Genomic DNA, 21,740 nt, shown 5'->3' with positions numbered 1-21,740 from the left:
GAAGGTGGCTGAAACACAATGTCACCTCCTCTTTAACAAACCTACTTTCGGATTCCATACGCTGGAATGTCAAGTTACAAGTCCCGCTGATAGTCTCTTATCAGTAAAAATATCTTAATCCCATGTGCAGATCATCACCTCAAGTTCATCCTGTTTTCCACTCAGAACTACTGCACAATAGACACAATTCGGTCGAACATTCCCCTCCCGCACCTCCTTACACGCAAGTCCTTTCCGCTGACTGGACGGTCCCCAACAGGAATAGCAAACGAGGATGTTGGACCTATTTCAGTCCAGGACCAACTCCTCCAGTTTGTGCAAACCACCGTTGTCTTTGTAATCCAGTAGCCCTCCCTCCTACACCATTCCTACAGGCAATCTATACCTCCTATTCCTATTACCTGGCATGGGGTATCAGAACTAATCTAGAAATTAGAACCTTTGAGGACCTGCTATCCAGATTAATGTTGCAGGATCTCATTCCTCATTACTTATGACATTAGCACCAATGTGGACCACACCTTGTGGCTGTTTAGAATGTCCTACAACCAGTTTATTCCATTGACTCTGGCACTAGGGAGGCAACACACCATCAATAAAGCCACAGAAGCATTTATTCCCCTCACCATCACCCTTGGACTCTTGCACTTCCTCCTTTGTGCAGACCTTAGGTCTGGTTGTCTACATTCACCCGGCCAGCTTCCACCACGGATAAAGGGCCATTTGCCCACTTACCTTCCTGTGTCAGTTCTTTCAAGTGTTCTTTGACCCTCTTTCACCTTCAGGGTGGCTGCTTCTGAAAAGGAGTTGCCGGTGCAAGTCTCAGCCTCGATAATGCACACTAGTGCCTCTTGTTGCCATCCAAATTACAAACTGGCCAGATTGGAGGCATTTTCCTCCATTTAGGACATTAAAACCTATCAAATATTAAAAGGCCTAGATAGAATGGATGTATCCTCTAGAGGTGAACATAACATCAGACAACACAACCTCCTTTAAACGAGGGATTCCCAGCCTTCTTTATGCCTTGGACACCTGCCATTAACTGAGGGGTCCGTGAACCGCAGGTTGGGAACCCCTGCTTTAAACAGAGATGAGGCATTTCTTTAGATAATGGATGGTATTATTTATCAAGAGCATTGTACACACAGGGCCCCTAACATCGTCAATGGTCCCCTCCCATTCATCTGATCTTTGACCCTCCCCCCCACCATATTATTTGTGGCAATATTACCTCGTGTGCTGTATGTAATCTATATGTACTGTTTTGTGCAACCTGGTCTGGAGGAATGTCGTTTCATTTGGCAGTGTAGATATGTACGGTTGAACAACAGACGAACCGAATTTGTGGAATTCTCTCGTCCTTCCTGTGGAATGTGTTGCCTTTCTCCAGTTTCCTCCCACAGTTCAAAGATGCACCAGGTAGGTGAACTGCTGGTTGCAAATTGTCCCGTGGTTAGGTTAGGATTAAATCGGGGGGGGTTCGTGGGCAGTGTAGTTTGAAGGGCTGGAAGGGCTACTCTGCACTATATCTCTTAAGTAAATGAAACATTTCAAGAGGCTCTTCTGAGGTAATAGTCTGTTTACACACTTAATTTGAACAATGTATATACAAAAAAGGGGAAAATACTCCCCAACTACCTACCTGACTGGTGCTAATATCACACCGCCAAACTGAAGGCCAATGTTGAGAAGGTCCCACAGCCGTCCTTGGTAATGACCCCTCACTCAGCATGTACTTGATGCAATTACAGTACATGGTCAAAAACCACAGCAGCTTCTCTGCCATTTTTTTTTGTGTTTCTATCCACTCAAACACCACCAAGTCCCATCAGATGAAATTAACCAACCATCCATGGCCATTGTCTTCCAGCTCCATCCCGAAATACCTTCCAATCCAACCATCTCCACATCCTTCTGGGGTAGGCAAGCTCAAAGATACGCCAACCTCAAAATTCCCAGTCTCTGCTTTAAGCAAACCCTTATTCTGAAACTATACACCACTCCCCTCTAAAAACAGGGCAAACGTTTTAATTATTCACCCCCAGCAGAGACCAATCAGAACCTTGTGTGTTGTAACAGGACTACCCGTCAATTCTTACCAGACACCAGTGAGCTCAAGCCCAGGCTTCTTCAGATGACACATAAAATTTTGGAGGAAAAAATGCTTGGTTGTTGCTCTGAATTTCCAGCATCTACAAAATTCCATATTCTTCTGATAACGGCCCCATTCTTCTCAAAGGTCAACCGAGTGAAATCCCATTGGCTGCCAAAGCATGTGGTCAGAAGGCAGCTCAGAACATCAACTCTTGCTTCAGCAATCTCTGGCACTGCTCCTCTTCAACACAAATAAAGTGTCTATAGCTAAATCCCAAGATTGTGTAGCCCGAGACAACCACAAGAGGACATCAACAGCTTCCCCAAATGTTTCAAACCCCTGACCACACCCCCCCAATAAATCATCAATGGCCCTAACACTCAAAACAAGGCACAAAAATTGTATATAAAAAAAGGATTTATTGAAACTGTTGAATGACAAAAAACAGACACAAAACTAAAAGTTTGGCTTTGCTGAGAGAAAAAAAACTGCGGCAATTTTTTGTACAGATGAAATATTGACTAGGAATATAGTCACCCCAGATATGAAAGTAAAAGTCTGTACATTCACTAGGCATTTCTTTTCCCACCCCTAGTCAACTTTACTGACTTCACCAAGATAAGAAAATACAATTCTGCATTAATATTATGCCCTCGAATGTATGAAAACATGCCCATTCAACACTACATGCTATAATTATTCTTCTTCTGCATAAGGATGCTTGTAAAAAAATTCATTAAAGTGTACAGCACAAGGAGGAAATAAATTGCTGAGTTTCTTCTCCTCTATGGTATTCAGATTATATATTACAGACCAAAAAGTAGCACACGGTGCTGGGAAATTGGGGTTCAAATGTAGTATTTTTTATTACAATGGTTTGTTACACTACCAACCAATCAATTAGGACTACAAGTTAAATGGGTGCCTTTTTCAGAAGACCAGCTGCAGACTGGGAAGTCCAGGGCATGAGCAAGTGAGCTTTGGTCACTATTTACAGAAAACATCTATCACACCTACAAGAGCGTGGGGAGTGGGTGGGGGGGAAGAAGGGGGTAAAGGAAAATGGGGCTATTTAAAAAAAAAGTCAGCATCACTTTCCAAAACTGGCAACCATTTTCTGCACAATACAAACATACCTTCTCTTTTTTTTTTCCATTTTAGAATATGCCACTTGGTATATGTTGCTGTGGATGTGATTTGAGATAAGGTTTTAAACAGCTGCTTGAACCAACCATAATAAAATAAAAGTCAACGTTATTTAGATTAGGGCCTTGCCCATGTCCGCAACAGGGGCAGTACGTCCAAATTCACAACACCCAATGGAGGAGAACCAGATCAGGACAGTTCAGAGCAGGAGGAACGGGAGCTTTTCTCCCTCACTCATCATTCCCACAGCAACATTGGGGTGGGGTCTGGAAATGGGAGAAAACGGGTTAAAAACAGTCAGTCACAAGAGGTTAACACTGGAAATTTAGTCATCTTCCTCGCCTTCATCTTCAGGATCTCGTTTCCTCTTCTGACCTTTGACTCCTTGGGGAGGGGGAAGGGATTTGAAAGGAAAAAAAATATATTAGAGCAAAGAAGAGGAAAGGAGACAAGGCATTACAAAGGATACAGCCAGACTAGTTAGAATTATGAGTGGATGATATTTGATCTACTGGGCACCAAGCTGGTTCTGAAGATAAGATTAGCTTATTTGCCCACATGTACATTGAAACTTCCAGTGAAGTGCACTGTTTGCATCAGTGAGGACTGTGCTGGGTAGCCCGCAAGTGTTGCCACATTTCTGGTGCCAACTCACTAACCCTAACGCGTGCGTCTTTGGGATGTGGGAGGAAACCGGAGCATCTGGAGGAAACCGCACAGTCACAGGGCGAACACAGACAAAACAGCAGCAGGAATTCAAACCCTGATCAATGATCGCTGGCACTGTAATAACATTACACTAACCGCTACACTATTGTGCTGAATGTAATAGTTCCCAACCCTGCATTTGCTTCCCCTAAATACAACAGAGGGTTTACAGAAGCTTCAGCACATTTGTCTCCTCATCTTCTTACTAAAGTTCATACACTTTACAGAAAAAAACCTTATTATTGTTTTTATTTGCACTATTTTTGCAATTTCTAGTAATTTTGCTCTTTGCCCTGCATTGCTGCTGCAAAACAACAAATTGCACATCATCTAAGGCAGTGATAACAAACACAATTCTGAAAAAAACATTACTTGGAGGTAATCCCCACCTGCATCTCACTCAGTTCAGCTACCTGTGGTTCACAAAGTATAGAAACAAGTCCATCAGCCCGATTCATCCATGATGACCTGAGCTAGGCCCATTTGGACACTTCTGACCTAGATCCCTAAACCTTTCTCATGTGTCCCTGTCCAATTATTCTAGCCTTTACCCACCACTTTCCCTGGCAACTTGTTCAATGTACAAGCCACGTCTTGTGTGCAAAAGCCTGGCTCTCGGGTCCTCTTCAGAATCTCAACTATCCTGGCGAGTCTAAAACTACCTGAGCTCTTCACATTGTATCATTCTATAAGCAGCTTTCTTCACTCCAGGGAAAACAGTCCCTGCCTATCCAGTCTCTCGTTACAACTCAACCCTCCAATCCCAGCAACATTCACAAGTTTACGGCCCCACATATAAAGGAGGATGTGCTGGCATTGGAGAAAGGCCAAATGCTTATGAGAATGACCCTGGTGATGACAGGGTTAATATATGAGCAGCATTTGCTGGCCCTGGGCCTGTACGCACTGGGGTTTAGAAAAATGGCGGGGAGGCGGGAGGCAGAATCTCACTAAAAACCTGGACAGAGTAGACTTGGAGAAGATGTGGGAGGGTCTAGGGCCAGAGGGCAGAACCTCAGAATAACAGGACATCCCTTCAGAACAGTTGAGGAATTTATTTAGCTAAATGGTGGTGACTCTGTGGAATTCACCACCAGACAGCTGGAGGACAAGGTCAAAGGTTATGGAGAAAAGGCAGGAGATTAGGTTGAGAGGGACAATAAATCAGCCTTGATGGAATGGCAGAGCAGACTTGATGGGCCAAATGGCCTGATTCTGCTCCCATGTCTTATGGTCTTGTGCCTCCAGTGTTTATCTTTTACAGATACAATGTCGTTTTCAGTCAAGTAAAGAGGGAAGCCATTCAGTCTCAGATTCAATGGTTCATCATTCTGGCTGTTGAGTCATGCAATTTAACCATTGTGCTACTTTGTATGTGTTGTTTAGGTCTTACTATGTAAGCTAGGCTACGGGAAGGAATTGCCATGGCCTTGTGAGTAATATCTAGGGGTCTTGTGCATCTTCCTCTGGGTCAATGGTTGTTTGTTTATAACCTGGCAAGTTTTTGATTAGCAAGGGTGTCAAAGGTTACGGGGAGAAACCAGGAGAATGGGGCTGAGAGAGATAATAATGAAAGAGCCAAATGGCCTAATTCTGCTCCTAGGTCTTAATGGTCTTTAAGAGGCATCTTCTACAATCTACATCCTCCTACATCTCATAAGATATCACAGCAACCTAGTCAAACATATCAATCTACCTCCTTTCAATGACCCCAGGTCAAATAGACCACAGAATGAATATCAGTAACTCCATTAAAGATCAGCCAAGGAAGCAATTTTTTTTTTCTCTGAAGTAATTAAGTTCATCCTCTGTCATTTAATTACATTGTTAATGCAGCATGGTGACTAGAACTGTGTACTATACTCCAAGTGCAGTCTCACCAATGTCATACAGATGTAACTTGACATCCCAACTAATACTCATCCTCCCCCCCAATGAATGGACATCCTAACAACCAATGTCATCCCAACTCTGATACTCAATCCTTCCTCTCAACAAATGACATCCCAACAACCAGTATCATCCCAAATCTGATCCTCAACCCCACATCTCAACGAATGACATCCTAACAACCAATGTCATCTCAACTCTCGATTCTCAACACCTTGATGGCAAGTGTATCATGTCTTCTTCACCACCCTATCACTTTCAGAGACCTCGTACCTGGCCAAAAATCTGTTCTACAATACTCCCAACAATCCTGTCATTTACTGCATATATTGTTCCTTCATTATGTGCTGTTTCAAATGACGTGGGCGATCATGGTCTTTCCATGACCATCATTGGTTTTGGCAATTTTTTCCGCAGAAATAGTTTGTCATTGCCTTCTTCTGGGCAGTGTCTTTACAAGATGGGTGACCCCAGCCATGATCAATACTTTATAAAGAGACTGTCTGCCTGGCGTCAGTGGTTGCATAACCAAAACTTGTAACATGCACCAGCTGCTCAGACGACCATCCACCACCTGCTCCCGTGGCTTCACGTGACCCTGATTTGGGGGGGGCTAAGCAGGTGCTACACCTTGCCCGAGGGTGACCTGCAGGCTAGCGGAGGGAAGCAGCACCTTGTACCTCCTTCGATAGAGGCCCATCTTCACCCTGCCACCCAAGCATATATACTGGCCTGTCCATAAACGCATTTCCTCATATTTCAGAGAGCTAAATCCCACCTCCTATTCCTTTGCTCATTTTCTCAGTTGATCCAAGACGTTCTAATTGCAAAATCTCAGATGGAGTTTTCAACTGACCACCCCCCCCCCACCCTTCGGGGGGAATTCGGCAGATTTTCACCAACGCAGAGACTGGACATCAGCTCCCAGAGCACTCTGGTATTCTTACGGGCAGGGAGCGTGTACTATGCATTACAAAAGAAAGGTTCTTAATCAAAGACACATACCACTTAAGAAACAACAGCATTAAAGCTAAAATCTGGAAGTTGGATGTTTGTAAATAGAGGAATCTTATGAACTATTCAGCTGTTGACTACACTGTTCACACCCTCCTATTAATATCCCTAAACTCTCAAATTCATCTGAAGAACCTATTTCTCAATCCCTTCCCTCCCACCTTTTTATTCTGGCTTCTTCCCACTTCCTTTCCAGTCCTGATGAAGGGGCTCTGTCTGAAACATTGACTGTTTTTATTCCACTCTATCAATACTAGCTGAGCTGCTGAGTTCTTCCAGCATTTTGTATGTTGTTCTCAACCCCTTTCCCTTCCTATTCTGCCAAGGTTTAGTTACACTGCAAATGTCAGCAGCCATCAAGACTTGATGGTTAGTATGGTCTTGGTGGCCCAAGGGGCCAGTTCCTCTGCTGTATGACTCCAAGAAAATCCAGTTAACCAGAAATCACAACCTATCAGGAGGCCCATACACACTTGACTGTTCATCTTCTTCCTCCTCTTCATCTAATTCACCATCATTGAAGTCCTCTTCGTCTTCATCCTGCAAGAGTCAACAGACTAAACATTAATACTCAACAGCTCTCGACCATAAGCAACATTGGCAACGGCCTCTTCTTCAAGAGACTGCCTTAAAGCTCAGAACACAAATCCTGAGCAGCAAACACACCTGAGCACTGTTTCACGGGGATGTTCCCAGATAAAGTCTACCACTGAGTTGGTGCTTGGTCAAGGAAAAAGCTGATCAAGAAGGTACGGTTATAAATGACCAAAGGCTGAAGGCTTCCTGAGGATTTACAGAACCTACAGGTTCGGCAGCCAAAGGCACAGCCAAGAATAGTGACCTGGAAGCCTGTTGAATATTCAAAGGCCTAGATAGAGTGGACATGGAGATGATGCTTTCTACAGTGGGGTTGGCACAACCTCAGAATAGAGGTACGTCCCTTTAGAACATACACGAGGAAGCATTCCTTTAGCCAGAGGGCAGTGAATCTGTGGATTTCAACTCCACAGATGGCCTTGGAGACCAAGTCATTAGGTATATTTAAAGCAGAGGTTGATAGGTTCCTGAGTAGTCAGGGTGTCAAATGTTACAGGGAGAAAGCATAAGAAAGGGGCTGAGGGGGATAATAAATTAGTCACAATGGAAAGATGGAGCAGACTCTTCAGACAGAATGGAGTAGTTCTGCTCCTCTGTCTCTGGGCAGAAGGGATTGTTCTCCACTGGTTAAGAATTCACCTACCACATACAACAGTTCATGTGGTTGCATCTAGTGCATCATTTAAAGCAGTGACCTCACCTACCAATATGAATATTAGTACAAAATGTCCACTGGTTGCCCAGAGGATGGAAAGTGCCTCTGTAATTCATTGTACCCTAGCCATTTTGAGATGCTGGTGAAGACAATTGAACAGCAATTTCTCAAACTTCTTGTAATTTCTCCTCTGCTCCCATCTCTTTTTTCCCCCCTTTCTCTATTCTAACTTCCCTCTCACCTACCCATCATTGCCCTCTGGTGCTCCTCTTCCTTTCTCCCATGGTCCCATGCCCTCTCCTATCAGATTCCTCATTCTTCAGCCTGATACCTGGTCCACTTATGTCCCAGTTTCTAACTTTATTCCTCACTCACTCATCTCCCCTAATACCTGGTCTCATCAATCTACTGCTAGCTTGTACTCCTTCCACCTTCTTCTCCATTCCTTTCCAGTTCTGATGAAGGGCTTTGGCCCAAAACGAATATTGTGTGTCCCCTTCTAAAATGCTACCTGACCTGCTGAGTACCTCCAACATTTTATCTGTGTGCTACTCTGGTTTTCCAGCATCTGCAGAATCTCTTGTTGTGGAGACCCTTCATCGGGACTGGAAAGTAAAGGGGAAGAAGCCAGAATAAGGTGGCAGAGGAAGGGCAGGTGGTAGGTGAGAGTGCAGATGAGCACATGGTTGAAGAGTTGGAGACCAGCAGTAGAGATCAGAGACGGAGTGGTGAGAGAGGGTCTTACTAAACTCCAAAAGAGAAGATCTAAAGCCTTGTGGATAACACTGTAATCAAGATCTGGCTTGTTATTCAAGTCTTTTTGTAACCACCATTCTGTTATCAAAACCTAATTTTACTGTTAGTCAAGTTTCCATGTAATCCGGTCAGCTGAGAATGTAAAGGCTGTAATCAAATCATGTTCCAGTAGATCAGCTTTAACTATGGTGTAAAACGCCCGTTATTTTGAACACCATCTCCATGTGGCCTTTCTGCATGCTCCTAAAACAGGGCATCTTTAGCAGATCTGGGCCTGTACTACAACTTTGAACTCCGAACATTAGGGATAAGAGAGGCCAAATTAAACGTTATTATCGAAGTACATACATGTCACCACACACAACCCTGAAATTCATTTTCCTTACTCAGTAAATCTATAGAATAGTAACTATAACAGGATCGATGTAAGATCAGAGTGCAGAAGGCAACAAACAGTGTGAATGCAAATATAAATAAATAGCAATAAATAACAGGAACATGATAAAACATGATAAATAGTGTTACAAGTGAGATTATTGATTGTGGGAACATGTCAATGGATGGGCAAGTGAGTGTAGCTATCCCCTTTGGTTCATGAGCCTGATGGGTTCAGGGGTAGTAAGTGTTCTTGAACCTGGTGGGGCAAGTCCTGAGGCACTTGTACCTTCTAGCAGATGGGAGCAGAAAGAAAAGAGCATGGAATGGGTGGTAGGGATCTCTGATGATAGATGCTGCTTTCCTACAACAGCGTTTCACGTAAACCATTCCTGCACTGTCAGTCCTACCGAAGGGCTTTGGCCAGAAATGTTGACTGTACTTTTTCTACCCCCATAGATGCTGCCTGGCCTGCTGAGTGTCTCCAGCACTTTGTGTGTGTTGCCCGCACCATCAGTGAAGTCCCAAATCTTGGATTTCTATCCATAGATCTTTCCTCCTTAAATCCCACATCTCTGACCAAACTTCTGGTTACTAGACCCAAAAATCTTTTGTGGCTTGTTGTCAAATTTTATTTTATAAGATAGCTTAAAGACTTCAGAGGAGTGTTATTAGAATTAAATACAAACCTAATACTATCGTGACACAGAATATATCAACTCGTATCCAAAACCCTTTGTCAGCTAGACTCAGAACTGGGACAATAAAAACAAAGGTCAATTTCCCCTTCCCCAACTTTCAATACATGGTTGAAAAGGTAAAAAAAAAATTCATCTCCTTCCTGCTGAATTATATGCTCACTGGCCACTTTGTTAGATACACCTGCTTGTTAATGCAAATATCTAATCAGCCAATCATGTGGCACTAACTCAATGCATAAAAGCATGCAGACATGGTCAAGAGGTTCAGTTGTTCAAACCAAACATCAGAATAGGGATAACATGTAATCAAAGCGACTTTGACCGTGGAATGATTGTTGGTGCCAAACAGGATGGTTTGAGTATCTCAGAAGGTGCTGATCTCCTGGGATTTCCACGTGCTAAATACAAATAACATCTCCTGAGGGTAGCTCTGTGAGTGAAAATGCCTTGTTAATGAGAAAGGTCACAGGAGAGTGGGCAAACTATTTCAAGCTGACAGCAACTCAAATAACCACATTTTACAACAGTGGTGTGCCAAAGAGCATCTCTAAATGTACATGTCGAACCCTAAACTGGATGGGCTACAGCAGACCACACCACTGTGGCCACTTTATTAGGTACATTCCTCAGAACACTGTGTGGCTCCTTGTACTGTTTCAGTGAGCGAACCACACCCTCAGCTAATCTTCCTTTATCACTGTCCCTCCAGCAGTACAGTTCTCACTCAGCACTGCCTGTTTGACAGCGTTAACAGTCCCCAATACTGTCTATCTGAAAACGGGACAATCCTTCAATATTATACTTGATAGTTCAGCTCTTCCTCAGAGTCCCTGTGGTGCTGGGGCACTCCCAGTGCTGCTGGCCTGACTGAGTGGCAGTCATCCACTGCAGTGCAGCATTCCAGAATACCACACCAAGGCAGTAACCAAGATCCCGCAGTAAGTTAACAGAGCACGTTTGTGAAAGTGGCTTTCGAAATACGATAACACCATCGATAAAAGCTGAGAGTGGGTCAAATTCTGAGAATATGCAATCACATCAGCATATGAATGGGTCAGGTAACAGAGCTAGAAGCTAATTAACTAAGGTTTATTATATTAAGGGTTTTCAAATATCAAGTTTGCTGAAGAACTTACTGCCTTGCTAATTGCTCGAAGCACGTACGCACATTAGAAATGGTCTGGCATTTAAATTATAGGACATAGAAAAGAATTAGGGTCCATGGTCTGCTCCACCATTCCATCACAGCTGATTTATTATCCCTCTCAACCCCATTCTCCTGCCTTCTCCCCTGAACCTTTGATGCCCTAACTAGTCAAGAACCTATCGGCTTCCATTTTAAATATGCCCAATGACTTGGCCTCCACAGTTGTCCATGGCAATGAATTCCACAGATTCACCACCCTCCTCCTCACCTGCTCTAAAAGGACGTCCTTGTATTCTTAGGCTGTGCCCTCAGGTTCTGGTCACCCCCACTATTGGAAGCATCCTCTCCACATCCTCTCAATTTAGGCCTGTCAATATTTGGTAGACCTCAATGAGATACCCCCCTATTATTCTGAACTCAAGTGAGTACAGTCCCAGAATCATCAAATGTTCATTCTCGTGAACCTTCTCCGGACCCTCTCCAATGCACATTCTTTCTTAGAAAAGGACCTCGCGATATTCCAAGTGCTGTCTGACCAATTAAACCTCAGCATTACATCCTTGCTTTTATATTCTGGTCCTCTCAAAATGAATGTCCATTTGATGCGAATCTCAAACCACTTATACTCAACCTAGTAAATGTAGCAACCAATTTATACACAACAAATTCCCACAAACAGCAGCAAGATGTCAGCAGATTTTTATGAAATGCTGCAGTAAGACTGCTAACAGTCGCCTAAGCAGTCATTTTAAACGTCTTATCCAAAAATGAATACACACCCTCAGCACTGCCCTGAAAATTGATCTCGACTCCAACTCTACTGAATTATGAGCAGCAACAAAGAATTGTTCCTTCAGGTACTTATTGGAGACGCCCTCTGACCCAAACCCACACAAGCAAAGCCTTGAAGTCAAATTGGAAAGGTCAGTCTGAAGTAAAAAGATATTCAAGGTTCCAAGACATTTAGAACTGACAAGATCTTTCCTCAGGTGAGCTAGCACGTTGTAAGGGCTCTACTGTGTTTAACCATACCTCTTCCTCTACGCTGACAACTTCCTCCTCTTCTTCCCCTTCATCCTCTTCATCCTCATCCTCCTCTTCCTCCTCCTCCCCTTCTTCATCTTCGTCCTCTTCACACTGAGCTGCCTCATCATACTCTTCCTCGTCAACGTCTGCACAGCAAAAAGTAAAAAAAAAGTGGAAGTTAAATTAATGCAATGCAAGAAAGGAAACCAATGGCTTCTAAAAAAAATTAAATTGGTGATGAATTGGCTACAATGGCATCCAAATGTCTTTAGAGCATGGACAATGCAGAACACATGGACAGATGAACCATTGAGTGATCTGAAGGGACTGGGGAATACTACATTCTTAAAACTAGGTCAAACAGCTGGCTCTGCAGACTCCACTGTGTCACAATGAATTATAGATAATGACCCACAAAATAGCTCAAAAGGAATAAGGATATAAGGCAGGCATACTAAAACCTGTCACAATCCCATTCTTTATTATGTGGAAGTTCTGTCTTTCCCCACTCCTCCCCCACAGTGTCACCATCACTTAAAAACGTAGGAATCAGGATGTAACAAACACATTGCTGATGCGACACTACAGAAGGCAGAGCGAAGTTGTAATCCGTCCTAGCTCCCACTTAGGGACAATTCAGGTCAATTACAAAGCCCTGCAGAAGATGACTGCTATAGAAATGTATTTACAGCAGATGTCCAAAGGCCAGGGATGTGTGTAATTGCACAAGATTTTAACTAAATCACAACTTTCACCACCTTTTCCAACCTCTATAACCGCACACTTGGGTGGCAGGGTGGAGATACATCTCTAGCGACAGAGGCACAAGGTGCTCCTTCCCTCCGCTAAGCTATAAGGTCACCATTGGGCAAGGTGTAGCACCACTTAGCAGCCACACCCCTCCCCCCAGAAAAATCAGGGTCACGTGAAGCCACGGGAGCAGACGGTGGATGGTCGTATGAGCAGCTGGCGTACATCGAAGTCCTGGTTATGCAACCACTGATACCAGGCAGACAGTCTCTGAAGAGTATTGATAATGGCTTGGGGGGGGGGGGGGGTGTCACCCATCTTGTAAAGACTCTGCCCAGAAGACAATGGCAGAGCACTTCAGTAGAAAAATTTGCCAAGAACAATCACGGTCATGGAAAGACCATGACTGCCTACGTCATCCAACACAGCAATTGATGATACCACACCGGTCTTTCATGTGCAGTACACTGGCACCTGTATACCAGCAAGAGTTTGCTACTGCTGAGGGTTACTTGTTATAACCAGCAGTTACATGACTAAAGTTCTGAGTGCGAACCCATGAAAATACTCTCTACCCTTCTTACAATCAGGTAATCGAGCTAGTTTGCTATTAAAGACTGAAGAAGAGAATGAACTAACAGTGTCCTCTATTATTAAAAGAAAACATTGTGCATCCAGCCCCAGATGGGTTGGCCAGTGAGAAGGATTTGTCCAGGTTTCCATGAGCTTACTGTTGTAATGCGGACAAGGTCACCACGGAGACACACTGAAGCTAATGGACATAGAAATGTTTTATTCAACAAAACTGAGCAGTAGGCATCTTATTGAGACCCTATTGGAGGAAGAGGCTTGCTCAACCAAATATTACCTCACATTTTATGTGCTTAAAAAAGATCAAAGGATGATTCTATATTTACAATGTATCTACAATGCTTCTTTTGAATTACATGCAATTTTCACACCTCCTTCTTCACACCCACACTCCAGACACCCAAAATGAATGTTAATCAGCATTGTTTGGTTTTTCAATGAACTGTAGTCCCCAGCTGCAATTTAAATTGAATCTACAATCCACGTTCAGCTCTAAAAGATTTGGTTGCTGAAGTTAACGTTTCCAACACACCCCAATTCCACAATGTGCCCTAACAGTTATAATGCTGCCAACCCCACGGCCACTAACGGATTCAAAACATATCCACGAACTGGCAGGGTACAACAGCAAACAGAGCACGAGGCACGCCCCACATCCATAGTTTACCAATGATCCTGTGGCCAATTCGCAGGCCCGCCAGAGATTAGTAGCCAGCACAAGGACAGGACATGCCAAGCCAAGCCCACTACATCTCAATAACTGTTGCAAGGCTGTAATGGCACGGCAGTGTAGCGGTCAATACAGCGCCTGCATTTTACGCTGCAGTCTGTAAGGAGCTTATACGTTCTCCCTGCAACTACGTGGGTTTCCTCCAGGTGCTCCAGCTTCCTCCCACATTCCAAAGGCATCTGGGTTAGAGTGAGTGAATTTTGGACATGCTATGTTTTGATGTACGCGTGACAAAGCTAATCTTCAATCTTCAGAAAACTTAATCTCTCTGCTTAGGTTTACACAGCTTGTCCAGGTTAAACAAAATTGCTGGAAAAACACAAGACAGTTTTTAAAAAGTCATGTGTCTATTCCTCCTGCAAAGTTAGGGACTTGTAGTATTTGCCTGTACTAATAGTGTACTGTCATTAATACCATATAAAGGGCTCAAGAAGACTTATCCTATGTTCTCCCTTTCTATTACAGGTTTATTTCACAAGCTTGGATTTCCCCTTTAAATAAGAATCACTGGTGCATGTTGTGAAATCGGTTGATATGCAGCAGCAGTACAAAGCAATACATACCAATAAAAAAACTGTAAATTACAGCAGGTATATATACATTTAAAAAAGTAAAATTAAATATGTAGTGCGAAAAGAGAAAAAAAGTTACTGAGGTGTTGTTTGTGGACTCAATGTCCATTCAGAATTCTGATGGTGGAGGGGAAGAAGCTGATCCTGAATCATCGAGTGTGTGCCTCAAGGACTCTGCTACCTCCTTCCTGAAGGTGCATTGAGAAAGGGGAATGTCCTGAGCAATGTGGGTCCTTAATGATGGAAGCTGCCTTTTTTGAGGTATTGCTCCTTGGAGGTGTCCTGAATGCTAGTGGGGCTAAATAAAGTGCCGTTTTTGTTTGAAGTATAAAATGGCCTAATTCTGTCTACTGGTCTATTTAGTTAATAGATTGCAGCACCTCCCAGTTCATGTTATGACCATTACAGTAATAGATTAGATTTACTTTTCACATATACATCAAAACATTGGATCAGACAGTGAAATGTGTCGTTTGCACCAATCACCAGCAGTCTGAACGTGTGCTGGGGACAGCCTGAAAGTGTTGCTATACTAGCCCGCAATCTACTCACCCCAGCCCATATGTTTTTGGAATGTGGCTGGAAAACGGAGCACCCGGAGGAAGCCAATACGGTCACAGGGAGAACATACAACTCTTTAAGGCAGCTGTGGGAATTGAACCCTAATCGCCGCCGCTACAAAGTGTTGCATTACCCGCGACATTACCATGCCGCCCTGAACTCTAATACAACGTTTAACCGAGGCACCAATCAAGACTCAGCACTTTCAGTGTGGAAACAAAATCCCACAATACGCTCCAACTACAATCAAGGTGATCGCATTGACAGACAGCCACTAAATGTCTCCACTTTACTCAAAAGCATCTACCTACTTATGACAAACCTGGTTAGCCCATTTTTAGATTAAATGGCCTATACACCAACACAATGAGCACTTCTTAAGAGTCGAACTGAAACATTGACCACAAATTCTTTCTCCACAGGTTTAATGCTTCTGTCATTTTCTTTCCTTCTATCAAAATTCCAGCATCTGCAGTTTGTTTTTCATTCAAGTGTGTTAACTATTAATGGTTATTAACTATGATGGGGTGCCCACAACTCAGGTGAAGGGCCCTGTTGTGTCCATACTGGGGCAGCTCTCACCACTGGCCCCCACCAGACACTGAGCTCTCACATAGAAACATAGAAAATAGGTGCAGGAGTAGGCCATTCGGCCCTTTGAGCCTGCACCGCCATTTATTATGATCGTGGCTGATCATCCAACTCAGAACCCTGCACCAGCCTTCCCTCCATACCCCCGATCCCAGTAGCCACAAGGGCCATATCTAACTCCCTCTTAAATATAGCCAATGAACTGGCCTCAACTGTTTCCTGTGGCAGAGAATTCCACAGATTCACCACTCTCTGTGTGAAGAAGTTTTTCCTCATCTCAGTCCTAAAAGGCTTCCCCTTTATCCTCAACCTGTGACCCCTCGTTCTGGACTTCCCCAACATCAGGAACAATCTTCCTGCATCTAGCCTGTCCAATCCCTTTAGGATTTTATACGTTTCAATCAGATCCCCCCCTCAATCTTCTTAATTCCAACGAGTACAAGCCTAGTTCATCCAGTCTTTCTTCATATGAAAGTCCTGCCATCCCAGGAATTAATCTGGTGAACCTTCTTTGTACTCCCTCTATGGCAAGGATGTCTTTCCTCAGATTAGGGGACCAGAACTGCACACAGTACTCCAGGTGTGGTTTCACCAAGGCCTTGTACAACTGCAGTAGTACCTCCCTGCTCCTGTACTCGAATCCTCTCGCTATAAATGCCAGCATACCATTCGCCTTTTTCACCGCCTGCTGTACCTGCATGCCCACTTTCAATGACTGGTGTATAATGACACCCAGGTCTCGTTGCACCTCCCCTTTTCCTAATCGGCCACCATTCAGATAATAATCTGTTTTCCTATTTTTGCCACCAAAGTGGATAACTTCACATTTATCCACATTAAATTGCATCTGCCATGAATTTGCCCACTCACTCAACCTATCCAAGTCACCCTGCATCCTCTTAGCATCCTTCTCACAGCTAACACTGCCGCCCAGCTTCGTGTCATCCGCAAACTTGGAGATGCTGCATTTAATTCCCTCATCCAAGTCATTAATATATATTGTAAACAACTGGGGTCCCAGCACTGAGCCTTGCGGTACCCCACTAGTCACTGCCTGCCATTCTGAAAAGGTCCCGTTTATTCCCACTCTTTGCTTCCTGTCTGCTAACCAATTCTCTATCCACATCAATACCTTACCCCCAATACCGTGTGCTTTAAGTTTGCACACTAATCTCCTGTGTGGGACCTTGTCAAAAGCCTTTTGAAAATCCAAATACACCACATCCACTGGTTCTCCCCTATCCACTCTACTAGTTACATCCTCAAAAAATTCTATGAGATTCGTCAGGCATGATTTTCCTTTCACAATTCCATGCTGACTTTGTCCGATGATTTCACCGCTTTCCAAATGTGCTGTTATCACATCTTTGATAACTGACTCCAGCAGTTTCCCCACCACCGACGTTAGGCTAACCGGTCTATAATTCCCCGGTTTCTCTCTCCCTCCTTTTTTAAAAAGTGGGGTTACATTAGCCACCCTCCAATCCTCAGGAACTAGTCCAGAATCTAACAAGTTTTGAAAAATTATCACTAATGCATCCACTATTTCTTGGGCTACTTCCTTAAGCACTCCGGGATGCAGACCATCTGGCCCTGGGGATTTATCTGCCTGTGGCTCCAAGTGGCTGTTTGCACGTGACAGGGGCCACACACTGGTTCACCGCTTCAAAGGGCTGGCAAAATCAGGTGATGACAGTTGGCGAGCCTCATATCCCGATGAGATGGGGACAGGCCTGTCCCAGCATGCAAAGCCAGCTCCCACAGACTGGGCGGATGAGAACAACGGTGAAATCTAATGGCCAGGAAGATGGCTCTGCATCACTTCGTGGAGATCGAAGGGCATGATGAGGCACAGATGAAGACACGATCATCCACTTGAACCAAGACCCAGCCGTGACAACTACTTGCATCACTGGACCTGGACTTCAGACAGCTAGGGTGGAATTGCCCCCCTATGCAACAGCTTTCCACTTTTAAAAACTCTCCCCAACAGGTTTCAAAAACTGTCATTGTCAGATATGATAGACAACTAATTATGATAAGTAAGTAAAGAGACAGAATGATGTACTGTGAAGTATCTAGAAAGAACTATGAGCAGAGATTTGACGGTGAGCTGCCAGTACCAGATGTGGCCTCTATATTCAATATCACCAACTTGTATGGAGAACAGGAATGTCAAAGGGGAAATTGAAAGGAGAGGCAGTCTACTTTAATCAGATTAACTCAGAAGCTGGTACAGCACACACATTATCACATGGACTATCGAAGACACAAACGGGACCTGGGAGTCCTAGTACAGGATTCCCTAAAGACTAACTTGCAAGATAAATTGGTAGTTAGGAAGGCGATGTTAGCATTCATTTCTAGAGGACTAGAACATACAAGCAAGGATGTAATACAGAGATTTTAAAGGATTTTCAGACCACTTTTGGAGTATGGTGATCAGTTCTGGGCCAGAAGGACCAACTCCACACTGTATCTCAATAAATAAATAATTCAAGAGAGTATAATGTTCAGGCGACCGGAAGCAAGTATGGGGTGGGGGTTGAAGCCAGAGGCAGGTTTTTTAAAATATGGAGAATAGTTGGTGGGCGGAACACACGGTCAGGGTGGCCGTAGAAGCAGATACATTAGGGGCACTCAACAGACATAGCTGAAAGAAGAATGGTGGGCTATGTGGGAGGAAAGGGTTGGATTGATCTTAAAAGGTCGGCACAACATAATAAATAGGAGGAGGAGTCGGCCATCTGGCTCCTCGAGCCTGCTCCGCCACTCAATAAGATCATGGCTGATCTGGCCGTGGACTCAGGTCCACCTACCTACCTTTTCCCCATAACCTTTAATTCCCCTACTATGCAAAAGTCTATCCAACCTTGGCTTAAATATATTTACTGAGGTAGCCTCTACTACTTCATCGGGCAGAGAATTCCACAGATTCACCACTCTCTGGGAAAAGCAGTTCCTCCTCATCCCCGTCCTAAATCTACTCCCCCGAATGTTAAGGCTATGTCCCCTAGTTCTAGTCTCACCTACCAGTGGAAACAACTTTCCTGCCTCTATCTTATCTATCCTTTCAACATGATGGACTGAAGGACCTGTACTGGTCTATGTTCTACGACCCCGTGCTTGTTACAACACCATTCACACCAGGCAGGGATTTCCCACTATTTACCTACACAAAGGATTACCTTCATTTCTTTCTGGAGCTACAGTGGCAAGGGTCACACTCAGGTATACACAAAAAACATAATCCTTCTCACTACAGATATTACCACAGCCATGCCAAATAGCAAGTATCTTCAGGAACAAATTTACAATCTAACATATCCATCAAAAAGGAAATGTTGGGAAAAAAAAAATCAATGTTAGAACAGTACCATCGTCCTCCTCATCATCGTCATCTATCCCCTCCAAATACGCCTCAGTGTCTGAGTCAGGAGCCTCCTTATCCTCACGATCGTATCCATCTAAGTAAGTCAGTTGCGGAAGAAACTTGAAGACGTTTTCTCTGTAGTCATTTAGATTTGTTACTTCACAATTGAAAAGGTCTAGACTGCGCAGGCTGTCCAATTTTTTCTGTAACAGAAGTGTGGGGAAAACAATGCATCAAGGCTTGAATGTAGATCACAGAGGAGATAATTCATTCTTCGAAACAGCAGCTTACAATCAGTGCTGGAAGTTTTAGTGTTAAAAAAAAAACAGATATAGCCCATGGCCTTTCTGATTCTTGTGCACCATGGCCATAATCTATAGAAATAAGTAACCACTCAAGGGAAATGGATATGTAGTTAGAACCTTTAAGCGATTGACTATAGGATCAATTAGTTAATGATTTCAGAGCCTTCTCTGGTACCGCGTGACTCCAAGAATTACCACTGTACAAACTCAGCTAGTCAAAAGCTGCAAAACCTCTGGACCACATCATTCACAAATCAGCCCATTGGTTATGGCACAACAGATCAGTAATCCGTGGCACAGGACTGCAATTTGTTGCAAATGGTCCATTTTTAATTTAGCAAGTTTATTTGATCTTCATAAAATGGACTCAACTTTTTAAAAACACATGCATCTCAAATGTCTTTTAAAGAAAACTCAAATGCAAGTTCTGGATATTTTCAATGCAAATGTGGATACAATAGGGTCTTTTAAGAAACTCCTGGATAGGTACACGGAGCTTAGAGAAATAGACAGCTATGGGTAACCCTAGGTAATTTCTAAAGTATATGTTCAGCACAGCATTGTGGGCTGAAGGGCCTGTATTGTGCTGTAAGTTTTCTATGTTTTCTGTTTCTAAGTTTGTTTAAAACTCCACATCAAAAACTCAACTTTCCAGTTTTTTGCCTCTCTGATGTTTGCCAAAAACAGCCTGATACATTTTACGAATTTTTACCACATATACACCACCCCCTCCCAAATGATGGTAGCTGAGAGGGGACTGACAGGTAGCTGAAAGAAGTTCATAGCTTTCATCCAATTGGGACATATTATAAAGGGTTCTACAAACATTAATTCACCTAGAACACTGCGTGCAAATGCCCAATGCCACAAGTTCCGAAGTTCAGATTCAGGGTTACTCACCAGAGGTTCTATTGTGCTGAGATCTTTTATTTTGTTGCCGCTGAGGTTGAGATGCGTGAGATTCGGACATTTTTCTGCCAACACTTCTAGACCTCCCGAGATTCTGTTATCACTTAGTTCAAGCTGGGCATAAAACAGGAAAACTTCAGCATTAATATAAAACAGAATGTTAAAATAAAACTGAGTTTTTGGAGCAAGGGGCTTGTGCCTCATGGAGTCCACTCCAGCACGATGGATTTTAAAGAATTTCACGTGCACTCCACGTCCAATACTGATGAACAGACTCAGTCCCACAGAGACCAAATGGAGAATAAGGGGAAAAGTTAAAGCAGTAATAGTGTGTGGCATATTTAATGAAAAACAATAGGATGAATCAGAAGGGTAAATCAGACTGATTCAAACACAAACTGATTAATATTTATTGTGTTTCGCATTCCCGTTATTTGTGAAGAAATTGTTGTGAAATAGGGATAGGTCCTGATGAAGGGTCTTGGTCTGAAATGCTGACTGTTTATTCCCCTCCATTGGCTTGCTGAGTTGTCTGTTGCCCAGGACTAGGAGGTGGCTTAGTAAAATGCCACTTTCTGAGCATTTTGACAGTATACAATCATTCCTCCGTTAGCTCTCAGCTGCCAAGCTTTGGAACTCCTTCCACATCTTACTTCCTCCTAAAACCCATCTCTATTATCCAGTGGTTGTCATGTTTTGATGTTTAACAAGGCTTTTGTTGAAATTTTATGGGAAAATTGAGTCCTTTGCTCAATGTAAATCCAGATCATAAATGTGAAATATCCACACTTCAAACGTTTATCTACCAAAGTAATTTAAACTAGCGTCTTTAAGTGGTTGGATTGGTGACCTGGTGCTGACTGTGGATACGTCAAGTGAGTTTCTAAATCAGCTGGGCACTCTATGGATGTTTTGGCTTGCGTACAGTTGGTCCTCCGTATCCGCGGGGGTTTGGTTCTGGGACCCCTGCGGATATCAAATTCCGCAGATGTTCAAGTCCTGCACATAAAATGGCGTAGTATTTGCGTATAACCTACGCACATCCTCCCGTATACTTTAAATCATCTCTAGGTTACTTATAATACCTAATACAATGCAAATAGTTGTATATTGTATTGTTTAGGGAATAATGACAAGAAAAAAAGTCTGTACATGTTTAGTACCAACGCAACCATCGTAGCTCTTCTGGGAACGCTGATGCTGCCTCGGCATCAGCCAGTGCCGATTCTTACGTGATCTTTAAGT

At 43.4% G+C, this 21,740-nt stretch overlaps 1 protein-coding gene across 3 annotated transcripts in view; it reads right to left on the bottom strand.

The window, feature by feature from the left end:
- Positions 1-2,497: 2,497 nt before the first annotated feature.
- The window catches only part of anp32a (acidic (leucine-rich) nuclear phosphoprotein 32 family, member A), a 54,658-nt gene continuing 35,415 nt past the window's right edge, over positions 2,498-21,740 (bottom strand). Inside the window, exons 3-7 of one of the 3 annotated variants that reach the window (XM_063066147.1) lie at positions 20,487-20,609; positions 19,286-19,484; positions 12,120-12,259; positions 7,326-7,396; positions 2,498-3,628 (exon numbers count right to left, since the gene is read on the bottom strand). In XM_063066147.1, the coding sequence (XP_062922217.1) occupies positions 3,595-3,628; positions 7,326-7,396; positions 12,120-12,259; positions 19,286-19,484; positions 20,487-20,609 (567 nt within the window). In that variant the 3' untranslated portion in view covers positions 2,498-3,594. The remainder of the gene's footprint in view (positions 3,629-7,325; positions 7,397-12,119; positions 12,260-19,285; positions 19,485-20,486; positions 20,610-21,740) is intronic. The other 2 variants (XM_063066146.1, XR_010020182.1) reach the window with 2 other exon arrangements.

This window comes from Mobula hypostoma, chromosome 13 (assembly GCF_963921235.1).
Source record: "Mobula hypostoma chromosome 13, sMobHyp1.1, whole genome shotgun sequence".
NCBI lineage: Eukaryota > Metazoa > Chordata > Chondrichthyes > Myliobatiformes > Myliobatidae > Mobula > Mobula hypostoma.
The sequence above is the reverse complement of the archived record's forward strand: the minus strand, read 5'-3'. Positions and strand labels throughout refer to the sequence as shown.